Source organism: Clarias gariepinus, chromosome 7 (assembly GCF_024256425.1).
Source record: "Clarias gariepinus isolate MV-2021 ecotype Netherlands chromosome 7, CGAR_prim_01v2, whole genome shotgun sequence".
In the NCBI taxonomy this organism is placed as follows: domain Eukaryota; kingdom Metazoa; phylum Chordata; class Actinopteri; order Siluriformes; family Clariidae; genus Clarias; species Clarias gariepinus.
In genome coordinates this window covers 18352501-18365633 of record NC_071106.1, presented here as the reverse complement: position 1 = coordinate 18365633, position 13133 = coordinate 18352501, and the positions used below count along the sequence as shown (strand labels likewise).

The window sequence follows — 13133 nt, the reverse complement described above, 5'->3', positions numbered from 1 at the left end:
TCCATTCCTGCAACAGCGCTGCCACGGTTCCAGTCGTCGATGGGAAACAAACCAAAATGCTGAAGTTATTCAGACACATAAATTTGTTGGTGCTAACTCAGTTTTGTTTGTGTGTTTTTGCTGTGGATTTGTTTTTGTGTACAGGTGCAGACGCAGCCGTGCCTGAACGAGACTCTGAGGGGAAAGAGAGGGCCGGTGGAGAAGACGGCGAGCAAAGCGTGACCAGCCACGACGAGCGAGCAGGAGAGGAAGATCTGGACGACGAGTCCATCTTCACCTGTGATAACTGCCAACAGGACTTCGAGTGCCTGGCTGACCTGACGGAGCACCGCACTAACCACTGTCCTGCAGGTACACACACATCTCCTCAGGCCTCCTGTGACAGTCAGGTCCTATTTCTGATTTCACCCAAAAACTGCCTTCTTTTATTTGGGTCATATTTTTATCACAGGTTATTATTTTATTTGGGTTTATTTTAGTCACATTTAACTCAAATACAGGCAATTACTTTTTAAAGTGCTATTAATATAGAGGGGTGTTCAAGTCAAACCAGGACTTGTATTAAAATTTCTTGTTAATGAAGGATTGACATTTACAGAGGATTTCACAGTTCGGTGGTGAGACTCTTGGCCGCAGTAAAGTGTGTGAGCGATGGTCCCAGCCGAGGTGGCTCGGAGCCCACTACTGTCAGTAAGTGGACTGCCTGATCCTTGAAAATCAGTGGTTATCTTAGTGCCAACTTCCATCTGTGGGAACCGTACACACAATCATCCATGAACACCACTTCCCGTACATCCCTGACCACACTGCAAGCCATTTCCACATGTTTGGTTCATTAAAGAAGCTCCAGTGTTTCAGACATGAAGCAGGTGATTAAATCATGGCTCTGGCACACTAAAGAAAACTTTCTATCTTGAAGGTTTGTGAAACCTTGGGATGGGTGCAACAGTGTCACAGGGGATTATATAGAGAAATAAAGGTCGCTCTTACTGTATTCTCTTATCCCACACAATCAAAAGTCCTGGTTTGACATGAACACCCATCATAATAAAGTTGTCTCAAATCTACATTTTATACGGTGTTTGGTTCAGATTCAGGAAGTCGCAGGGATGAAAATAAATAAATAACCGTCTTGCTGCATCTTTGCCTAATATATAGGTATCTGGATTACGTTTATGAAATAAACCTTTGCAGTGATTGTATGAGGGGGTGTTGTTTTATACCCTGGAAAGGGTTCCTGGCAGCAAAAATATTCAAAACCGTCCATGCACAGATTAAATCACATGTTTTTCTATAGCTTTTTTAGTTCTCAGTTTGACAACAAGCCTTTTTAAATTTGAAAAATGATTTACATTTTCGAAGCTGCAACACAAAACCGCTCAATCCCGTCGTCAGTCAGTCTGTCCGACCGAGTATGTGTTTCACGAGCTGTTCAGAGAGCGTGCCTCTCTCACACACTCTCACTACAGGGGCTGCCATGTTCATCTTAAGCCATTACAGTCAGTGAATGTAGACGGTGTGTGTCTGCGCTCGAGCCTGCCGTCTCAGTCAGACTGCATCTTCTATTCCAGCCTGACTCTTATCTCTCTCCACCATTTGTGTCAACATGTCAGTGTAATAGTTCGCAGTGGCTTCTCCACCGGAGAGGTGTGTGTGTGTGTCGTGTGTCATGTGCATGTGTGGAGGGGCTGCTCTTGGCTGCTCTGGAGTCAGTGGTGTCCCACAGGAGAGTGGTGTTTTAAAGCTAACACGCTGTACACAAACACAATGCCCGTTATTACAATCGCGGTAATTAATGAAACGCTGAAAGCGGCCCTGCAGGGGCATCTGCTTCCTCACAGATTAATCAAGGGCCTCTCCTTAACGAGGAGAAAGCATGCATGGTGGGGGTAAAAGAGAGAGCGACACACACATAGAAAGAGAGAGAGAGAGAGAGAGAGAAAGAAAAGCGTGCAATTTGATGGGCTAACAGCAAGACTTTTTTAAAAAAAGATTTTTTTTTTCTTTTATATAAAACATTCAATCAGGCTTTGATTGAAAAGCTATTTAGTCATGGACATGACGTGAAAGCAGTCGTGTGGAGCATTAGCGGCCCTGGCGAAGCCGCCCAATAGCGGGAAAGTGTTTCTGGTGGGAAATAATATGGCGTGACACAGGCCTCCTCTCTTCCCCACCCCGTTTGCCTGTCTGGCGGTGGCGTAATGAAATCAAGGCCCCGAATATGAGACACGCCGCCTGCTCCCCAGCCGTCAGCGAGCTACGTGTTGCTTAGCAGAGGGGGAAAAAGAAGGAGAGAAACAAAATGAAATGATAAAACAGAGCTTCCCATGGGGGGGGAGTGCTGGAGATTGCGGAATAATCCAGAGCTGTGGCTAGGGGATCACATCTCTGCCTCCATCGTTCTCCCCCTTCTCCTCTTCCCAAACAGATACACATGCACATACACACACACACACACACACACACACACACACGATTCAGGCTTTATTATTATTATTATTGAAAGAGCGGTAAATTAAAAAACACTCACTGGCGAATCCTTTTACATTCTCTGCATACCACAGGGAGGCTGCCTAGTAAGGGAGCGCCACACACTGAACCGCAACCGCATCAGATAGGGGACAAACACGCCATTTTGTGAGTGAGTGTTTGCGCGGATAAGGTTGGAGGCCATTTTTTGTCAGATTTTATGAGGAGGGTCATGTTTTTGGCTCCCCTGGCTCCATGGTGAGCCTGGCCAATAACACAGCACCAACATAAACTCCCTTTTGCTTTAGAATTATTATTGTGATCCTTTGGCAGTCAGTGTGGTCATATTCTCCAAAAGCAAACAAACACCACAAAATGAAATAAAATTCCTAACAATATTACATGAGCTATAGGATTATAGCTTGAAATCCCATAATGTGTGTGATAACGTGATCTGTTTCTTTAATATCTTTTTCTTTCTATCTATCATTTTTGTCAGATTTTTTTTTTTGCTAGTCCTACTTTAATGCGTGACAGTTTTTTATGACCATTTGGGCTCCCGCTGCACTGAGAGCTTTAACCCTGACTAGTGCTCAGTTACTGCTCCCTTTCTTTCTCTCTTCTTATGTCTGTGTGTGTAAGAAAGAGAGAGAGAGAGAGATTTACTAGATGCACGGACTGAATGTTAAATTTGATAGTGTGTAACGGATGTGATTCTTTTTGCCTCATTGCTATCTGTGTGATTACATCTGAAGGAATTCACTTCATACTTATTTAAATGTATATATATATTTGCTTGATATAGTTGCGTGGGTGGGTGTTGAACATGCAAACGATTGGGTGTGTGTGTGTGCGCGCATGCAGTGTGGGCCGAGTCTGGGGGGAATCTCTACAGGAGAAGGAATCTGGAGCACTGGCTCCCCAAGGAGTGCTTGGAAAAAAAGCTTAGATCAAATGGAGAACATTCGCTGCTCCACTCCAGTGCCCCAAGACCGGCCATGGTTGGACTCCGGCTGTTAACCGCCCACTCTCTCCTTCTCTTTCCCTATCTCCCCCTCTCAGCATCTCTCTATTCCTCTGTGGCCATGTGCAGCTGACCCCTCTCCCCATCTGCCCTCTGCCCCCACCCTGCATGCAGCCAAGGGCAGGAACTCAGGCCCTGTTAACCCCCAGGGTCTTGGAGGAGAGAAGGTCCAAGGTTATGCCATAGCAGCTCTGCTTACAGCCATCTAGCACCTCAGCAATCAGACTGACTTTGTGTGCTGTGCATGTGTTTCTACTAAAGTGCCTGCCAATTTTTTTTCCTTTTACATTTTGTAACAGCTTTCCTACTATTACAGTTAAATATGAAAAAAAAAACGAAACAAACTTTTTGATTTAAATGGGACTTGTTCATTCTCACGTGCCAACATATTTTTTGGATTTAGTGAACACGTGTGAGACGAGAATACATTCTTTATGACACATTAGTCCATCACAGGGCATTAACACACACACAAGTCAGAGTACACTCTGGATGGCACATGCATATGCACACAACAGCCAGTTTAGAAAAAAACACTTATCAAACTACTACTCATGTCTTTGTCTCATTGCACACAGACCATACAATAGGTAAGATTTGTACCTGCACCCCTGGATGTGCAAGTGCTAACTACTAAGCCACCATGCTGCCACAAAGAACACAAGGAAACTTAATGTATACCTACCAATAAAAAAGAAAAATTGTAGTTTACTTTAGTAATTGACTACCTGCTGTACTAAACTATACTATGTATTATAGTAATTGCCTGTTTGCTGTAGTAAACTGTAGTATTTACTAAAGGAGTGGTGGCTCAGAGCACTAAGGCACGGAGTTACTGATCAGAAGATTGCTGGTTCGATCCCCAGCTCCAACAGGTTGCCACTGTTGGGCCCTTGAGCAAGGCCCTTTACCCTATCTGCTCCAGGGGCGCTGTATCATGGCTAACCCTGCGCTCTGACCCCAGTTACGTTGGGATATGCGAGGAAGGAACTTTACTGTGCTGTAATGTATATGTGACAAATAAAGGCTTAACTTAACTACAGCAACACTAGAGTATTATTCGCATAGGAACAAAATATTTTGTTTATTGTGTTCTGACAAACACAGTTAAATAGTCTTATGATGTTGACAAATATTAATATTTACATCTACCGAAAGTGGCATAAATATTTGCTACGGTTTAAATATTTATCCCTAGCATTTGCCTTTTAACAGCCTCTGGTATCCTCTCAGTCACAGTATCAGCATTGCTTAAACCATCAATGATTGTCCAACACTAAGAAAACCTCGAAGTCCGTATTGGAGTGAAAAAGCAATGATGAGTCAGTGCTCACTAATTATCTCCATTTTTCTCCATTGACAGCAAATCCATGAGCAAATTTGTTTGTCCTCCCTGTCCCACTGCAGCATTTTTCTAGGTGTAATTTCTGTTGTACCAGACACTCACTAATGTCCCCAACAAAGTTCATTGACTTGTTTTCTAGATTGTATGATTCACTCTCTCAGCTGATACAGCAATTGGCAAGGGGGGAAAAAATATATTTGTAAAAAATAAAAGCCAACTAAGGGTTATATCAACATTGACCCAAGACGCACCATATAACCTTGCATCTGCATGGTTGTGTTTGTGATACTACTTGTAGCAATATAATAATACACATAGAAAGAGTGTAATTTGTATTCATTTCTATGGAGTTTAAAGCTGATATTAAATATTAATTGAGAATTTTTGAGATGTTACAACAGGTAATGTTTAAACATAAGACAAAAGGATTCAGAGTGTATTAACTCTAGTTAAAATAGAAGTGTACCAGTGTAAACGGCAATATAAGTTTTGGGTGTTTGCTCATGCTTGTTTGTGATGTATTTTGGCATTTTGATACAGTTCTATCAACTAAAGGTCTAACTATAATCTATAACCGTTATTTTTGGTTCCTAATCACCTTGACCATTAATTAAATGTCTAAACCCTCCCTGAACAATGGATGGATCCACATAATAGCTACAGTAGACTGCTCTGTTGTCCTTTTGTTGATCAGTAGACAACCTTTGAACTTTGCCCTCTTTGACAGTTGTCAACAGTTAACACCCTAAAAAAGGTGTGTGTGTGTGTGTGTGTACACTTGTATCCATGTGAAATAAAGGTCACAAGTGTTGAGAGACTAAGACAGGATGTGAGCGAGAGAAAGGGAGAGAGAGGGAGAGCTGGCGTGTACCAAAAGAAATAGGAGGAGGAGAAGAGCAAGAGAGAGAGAGAGAGCGAAAGAGAGAGGTGGTTGTGTGTAAACGGGAGAGCTGTCAGTCAGGTAGAAGGCGGGCACTCCGCCTGTCAGATACAAATAGGAGGCGAGTGCTAATTAACCCGCCTTCACAAGACTGAAGGGAACAGCCAGATCTCTAGAGAGGGAGGGGGAGAGAGAAAGAGAGAGTGAGAGAGTGGAGGGATGGCTCAGTCAGCAGGAATAGCTCTCTTGTGCTCTCTCTCTCTCTCTCTCTCTCTGTTTCTCTCACCTCACACAGATAAAGAGAGAGAAACTGGAGCTCTTCTTAGTGCTGAGTCGCCATTCAGAAGCACACTTGTCATAGCACACACTTTCACACATATTTGTTAAACATTTTTACATCCTGTGATCAAATGTGCGCTCATGTTTAAATGCTGTGTGTCTTTGGGTATCTATAAGCAACAGAGGGGAGTGTATTCTTGGCTGGGTCACTGCATAGTTCCTTTTCCCTAGGGTGCTTCCACAAAAGTACACACACACACACACACACACACATAAAGGGAGGGTGATATGACAAGAGTATCATATTCCTATACCTGAAGGCACATTCACAGTAGCCCACTGGTAGTTTAAGCGTTCTAATCTTAACAATGCCAGATTTGTCAGGTACGAGCCAGATGCAGGTGCCTACCAGGGAATGTGCTACCAGGGCAGAGTATAGGATTTATAGATTAAAATAAACAACAGTTCATTATTAGATTGTCCTGCAACATTCCAGAAAGTTCCTGCACTTTTCAAAAACATCTGCTCACAAGTTTTAAACAGATAAAAAAAACTTTATGTAAATGTTTCTACCAATTAAAAAAGTCACAGCAAAGGTGCTTTGAAATACATTGACACATCCTGCAAGTCAGATAAGATGAAACATCCTGCTAAGCTAAGATGTTGTGCTAACCTGGCCAAAACATCCTAATGTGTTAAAAGGATGTGCTAACCTATAACATTCTGAAAAGCTAAAACATTCAGAAAAGCTAAATTATCTAATAAGCTAAAGCATTCTGCTAATGTAAAATATCCTCCTAACCCAAAACGTTCTGAGGAGCTAAAACATTCTCCTAAAATGATATCATAAGCTAACTCATTCCACTAACTTCTAAATGTCTGCTCAGTTAAAGAGTCCTGCTAACCTGAAATCTTCCAGAAAGCTAACAAATTCTGCTAACCTCAAACCTCCTGGCCAGTAAAATGTTCTAGCTAAAATGTCCTTTTATCATAAAAATTCTGCTACACTAAAATGTGAAATTGCTAGCTAGTTTGATCCTTAACAAGGGCATTCACCTGAATTATGATACTGTATATATGGAGCACTGACTGAATGGAGAACTCCAGCTGACTGAATTGTAAGAAAATAGAAAAAAAAAAAAAAAAGTGAAGTAAATAGTAGAATGATCTGTATCCAGTTACTCATACAGTAGCAGTAATGCTAGCTGACACTACTTTGCTCACTGCTAGCAAAAAAAAAAAAAAAAAATGATATCGGTATTATATTGTTATTTTACACATACACACATGTAGACACACACAAACACACATATTTCTTTTGTACACTGAATTCAGCCTCCACATCATACTTCTGTCTGTACTTCTAATCCTCCCCACAACCCCCCACTGGTCCAAGAGCTCGTGCCTGTCGTCAGAGTGGCAGCTGAATCCTGGGAGGCCACGACTCTTATTAAAGCCACAGATCACTTTTCCTCCCTTCATCCATCTAGAGAGAGAGAGAGAGAGAGACAGAAGGAGGAGAAAGAGCTGCAACGTGATCCAGCATCACAGAGAAAGAGAACAGGAACCCTGGACTCAGATAGACATTAGTGTTTCCTACTTTATAATGTGTGTGTGTGTGTGTGTGTGTGTGAGAGAGAGAGAGAGATTGAGAGAGATCTGTAATTGTCATGTTTTTGTGTTTTAAGGAATTAATTAGGAAGTGTTCGATTTGGTTCTGCATTTACTCATTGAAATGCATCATGTGAATATGTGCAGCGCTGTGATGGATATGTGTGTGTGTTCTGTTCTCAGTAGGGGTGGTGTGTGTGGGGGGGCTAGGAGGGGAGAGCAGGAGTGCATATGTTTGTAGAAATTAGACTAAGTGTCTGCTTTGTGTGTGTTGGTCCTCGCATACATCTAATTTCTTTTTCTTTCTTTCTTTCTTTCTTTCTTTCTTTTCCTCTTTCTTTCTTTTTCCTTTCTTTTTACTCCCATCGCTCGCCTTTCTCTCCCTCTCTTGGAGCCGGAGGGTGGCCTGAAGATTCCTCCACTAAGCCCTTGGCACAGATACAAATGCAGTCACAGCTGGTTGTAAACTCAGGTTTTCCAGGGAGAGCAAAGAGCCCTGCCTCTGTAGGAGAGAGAGGGAGAGAGGGAGAGCGATTGAGGGGAAGGTTGGGCGAAGGGGGGTAAGCACAGCATGGAGGTAGAGAGAAAGAGAGGGATAGGGAGGGAGGGGGGAGACAGAGGAGGGTTGTTTCGGAGCACACTGGAAGTCATTTTTCATCACAGGGTTCATTTTTCACGATGAAGTTCTCTCCCGTCTCTCTCACTCCCTCTCTTACTGTCTCTTTCTGTTGTGGTCTCCCTCTCTTTTTTTTTTTCTCCCCGTTTTTTTTCCGTCTCCATGCTCCTGGTGACTCCTCTTTTCTTCACTTTATGTCTCTTCTTGTTTTTCTTCACCTCTCTCTTTTCTTTCTCTTCTTCTCTCATGCCCCCCCTCCCCCGCCCCCAGCTCTCTCTCTCTCTCTCTCTCGCTCTAGCTCTCTCTCACACCCAGCCCTAGTTTCCTGCCTGCGCTCCCCTGTTATGAAATATGGATGGCACCAGTTTGGGAAGCATTGAGAGTCTCTCTGCCAGGGAGCGGGGCTCTGTCTCTGCAGAGACCCGGCTTGTGCATGCACCTAAACACTTCACTGAGCAATCTGTCAACATGTCAGCAACACATGTTTTGTTAAAAAAAAAAAAGTGAGGGAAAAAAAAGTGCTTCCAGAGGGAGTAATGGTTCCCACCAGGACTGAGAAAATGCTTTGAATTCAGCAGATTTCTATTGCGGAGAGACTCCCCTGGGGTGACTTTTTTTTTTTTTTTTTTTTTTTTTACAATGCCTGCATTTCAGAAATTTGAGCCAAAGACCCCTGGGGGCGTCCTTTCATAATGCCTGAAAATGTAGGGTTATATTGTGTGCAGTTCCCCATGGGGGCTTTATTAATACCTGAATTCTGAGGCACTGCAAATTACACAGGGACTCGGCGGGGGCCGCGCTCGCACCAGGAAGGGAGAAAAACTCTGTGGGGACGTTTTCTCTTCTCTTCTCTTCCTCTTTTCTCCCCTCCATGTCTCTTCACTTCTTTCCACTTTTCTCCCCTGCTCTCCTCTCCTCTCCTCTCCTCTGCTCTCTCACTCATTTTTTTTGTGCTTCATGCAAGAGTGGAATAGAAGAATTTGCCAAAGGACACAAGAAAGGAGTGTGTCTACGTGAGAGCGTGTGTGTGTTGGCGGCAGACTCCTTGTATTCATCTTGCCTGCTCAGAGGGAAAAATCAGCCGATTAAAAATGTAATTCCCGCCTCCCCCCTCTATCTCTCTCTCTCTCTCTCTCTACCACATGTGCTCTTGTGTTGAGCTTGCAGCCGTAAAAAGAGAGAGTAAATATTTGGGCTGTGTGTGTATGCCCAGGAAAAAACTGAAATCTGTTGGAATATCTGCACAGATTTTTTTTTTTGCATAGTCTTTGAAAATGGGAAAGAAAGCGACCTTGCTCATTTGTATTCATTGCCTCGAACACGGCTTTGTACACCTACGAATAAATGCTGTGATAATAAAAGTAAACAATTACAAATTTACTTTCTTGTCTATATCTGTATGCATAATTAATGCATGGGACAAGCTTGAACACAACCATATGTCTTCATTTAGGAAACAGAAAACAATCACTACGTTATTTAGATACTGAGAACTTTTTTTCTGTATCATCATTCCGTCTCCGATTCCTTTGCCGCATTAAAGCTTCGACCATAATTCACTCACACACCTCTGTATCAGACCGTGGCTCAGATAGCGGCCTAATTTATTACAGAAATTGGTGTTTTGAAATTGTCTGCTCAGGGTTAATGTCTCCAGTCAATAGTCTCATTAAGTAATCGTGTGTGGGAGATGGTGTGTGTTTGTCCACTATTAAAAAGCCACCATTTGTTCGTTTTTGGCCAGGGCGCTTTCTTTTTGTCCGCTCTGTGGGCGGAGGAGGTCAGGTGACTCAGCAGTTCAATGGCAGCACCAGTTACGATGTAAAACTCGGCAGTGGAGGCAGTGGAGGCTGTTGGTCAAATCTAATCCATCAGCTCAGGCCAAAAAGTCATAGCACGAGCCGATTTAATTATCTGCTCAGAGAAACGAGTGTTGCAGCTGATAGTTCCTGGCAAATAATAATAATAATTATTATAATAATAATAATAATAATAAAAAGCATTTTCTGTTTAAAAGTTTTGAACATTATTATGAACATTATTATGGCAAGACTTTGTTTTTATTAAATTGCGTAATCCAAGTAAGGCTTACTAATGGTGCTTAGTGTTAACAATTGGCCTAACATGATACACATAAAAATAGCCAAAATACGGTTACAAGTGTGAGTTTGACCTTCTGTTAGTGTGAGTGCTGATTGGTATGTGAGAATGTGACCTAGACACCCGACGTGACCCCGGTGACCCTTGTGTTGCAGAATAGAGCTGTCACCAGTCCCTTCATGAAAAGCAGCAATAATGAGGAACAGCATGTGCCCTTGGATTCTTGCTCCCCTCTAATAGCTTCCCTCGATGCAGATTCCCTTCTATATCTCTCTCTTTCTGTGTCCTTCTCTCGTTCTCAAGCACCAAGGAGAGCGGGTCCTGACGTACGTACTGAAACGCGCGCGGTGGCAAACATCAAGGGTCTTTTATCAGTACCATTGGCTTTATTCTTTTCAGGAAGCATGCAATAATTTGCGCACCATAGTTAATAACGTTTAAAGAAACATTAGATAAAAAAAAAACACAATGAACATTGTGGAGGAGTTGAGTAGGTCCAGCAAAGAAAAGAATGTTTCTGACTGCTGGAATCTGAGATACTGTGACTGCACTCTTCTGCGGGAATCGGGAGCACTAATGTCATATTATTATTATAATAATGAAATTAGTGTAGCAGATTAAAGTGCATAATTTTTTGTTTAGAAATACACTGTCTACAAATTATGTTTTTATTCATAAACAAGATATAGAACTGAAAAAGTAAAAGTAAAATCGGTGGATCCTCACTTTCAGATTAGTTTTTGACCTCTCTTCCTTCTCTCCCTTTCTCTCTCTCTCCTGTGGTTCCTTTTCTCCCTCTATTTCTTTTCTTTCACTCCCTTCTTTCCTCCTGTCGAGCTTGGCCCAGACCTCCTGCTCTCTTCCATTCTCTCTCTCTCTCCCTCAAGCCCCTGCATTATGTGCATGACTCCTTGGTGTGTCTCTTCATCCCTCACTGGCTCCCTGTAGCTGGCTGAGCATGCCACGAAGTGGGTGAGGGTAGAGCTGGGAGTAGGCAGGGATCAGGAAGACCAAGCTATCAATATGCTCTCCTGCTTTAACTACTACAGTCATATCACAGTGATAAAAGGCTCATTAAAGTAAAAGTGCTGGTACTTATTACAGTTACGACACAACTAGAAGCAAAGGTAATCATCTAAATAACTCCGTAAAAGTAAGAGTGTGGAAGCAACGAGTGGCAAAGCATTCATGTTCTTTGTGACATGCAGAATTGTGACATGCATGTCTGCGTAACATGCAGAATTGCATCTGCATGTTATACAGATGCAATTCCAATTAAATTCAAGAACATTAAAACCACTCATATTCAGCAATCAGAGACAATAAATTCAGACTGATATACAGTATATGTTACACTGTACAAAACATTGATCAGCTTTTAAAGAAGACAGCAATGCACATGGCGGTCTTATCTTGCTAGCTAGGTAAAAGGGCCAATGCTAGGAGCTAATAGGATTCAGCTTTTCACCAAATTATCTGTCTCATATTTCCATATTTTTCAAAGTGTAATGTAGATCTAACTAATATAGCTATAATTATATACCCTGGCTATTAAACATGGGGGAAATCAATTCAGTTACATATCCCGATTCCTTATATACCAATACATGTGTCATGTGATTGACTCTGAAATATATTTTTTTAACATGAAATATTTAATCTATATATGTTTGCATTTAAGACAGTAAAATCCTGCCATTCGTTTATAATCCTACAGATGGGGCACTTTAATCTATTCACACATTGGCAGGCAACACATCATTCTGTGTGGCAGGAGCAAATTATTGTAGTGAAGATAGTTTAGAACTGTAACAGAAAAATCTGAAAAAGAAGTTGGATTGGGATACTTATAGATACTTAAAGAATTGCACTATGAATCAAATGGACACCTAAGTATCCCGATAATATCATATCGGGGTTTCCCTGGTGATTTACATTGCTACTTGCTGTTGTCTAGAGTGACGGATGGTATCTGAGAGCTGCTCAAATAAAAAAAACTCCAGTTTACCCATCTTAGTAGTCAAACTGCTATGATGGAACAAAGCAGAAAATATCTAGAAGAGATTAAAAAATGAATCAAACATTTTAGGATGTTAATTAAATTACAGGTACAATCAAAGATTTTAAAAAGGTTTTAGGCCCTTTTTGATTAAAGGTCATAATTTCAATGCTACAACAAGGAAACACCCCTTCAGTGCAGAATTCATACTTAGATTCAACAAGTGACATCATCATTATCTCTATTAACAAAGTAGCATTTCTTAGAGTCGAATTATGCTTTATTTACATAACTCTTAATTTTTAGATGAATCAATTTTTAGATGATTGTTTTTAGATAATCAAGATGAATGGTTGTACACACAACCATTTCTTGTTAAAGAAATAAAATTAGCTATCACATGTCTTTCTAAAAGAAGGAACACATACACTGCATTGGCTCTCATTACTTTAGTCTTGCACCCAGACTACCTGTATTGCTGTAACGTTTAACTGAGTTACCAGTCTCAATTTGCACCGTTCTGTTCACTAAATACTAAACCTTGCTGCTTATATTTGAACTCATCCATCTCATACTTTACATATGTTTATATATATATATATATATATATATATATATATATATATATATATATCATTTATTTACTTTTCTGTTGTAGTATGGATCATCTTCAACATGTTTACTTTTTTTTCTTGACTGTACACTCTACATGATTGACGATTTGCAATTTATAACTAAATATATATTTTGTTACTTACCTTGCTACTGGATGTTAGAAATTTCCTTTGGGATCAATATTTATCTACCTAT

At 41.2% G+C, this 13133-nt stretch overlaps 1 protein-coding gene across 3 annotated transcripts in view; it reads left to right on the top strand.

Annotated features, from left to right (window-relative positions):
* Positions 1-13133, top strand: part of znf423 (zinc finger protein 423) — a 155600-nt gene that overhangs the window by 44594 nt on the left and 97873 nt on the right. For all 3 annotated transcript variants that reach the window (XM_053500257.1, XM_053500255.1, XM_053500256.1), the window contains one exon: positions 145-351. In XM_053500257.1, the coding sequence (XP_053356232.1) occupies positions 145-351 (207 nt within the window). The remainder of the gene's footprint in view (positions 1-144; positions 352-13133) is intronic.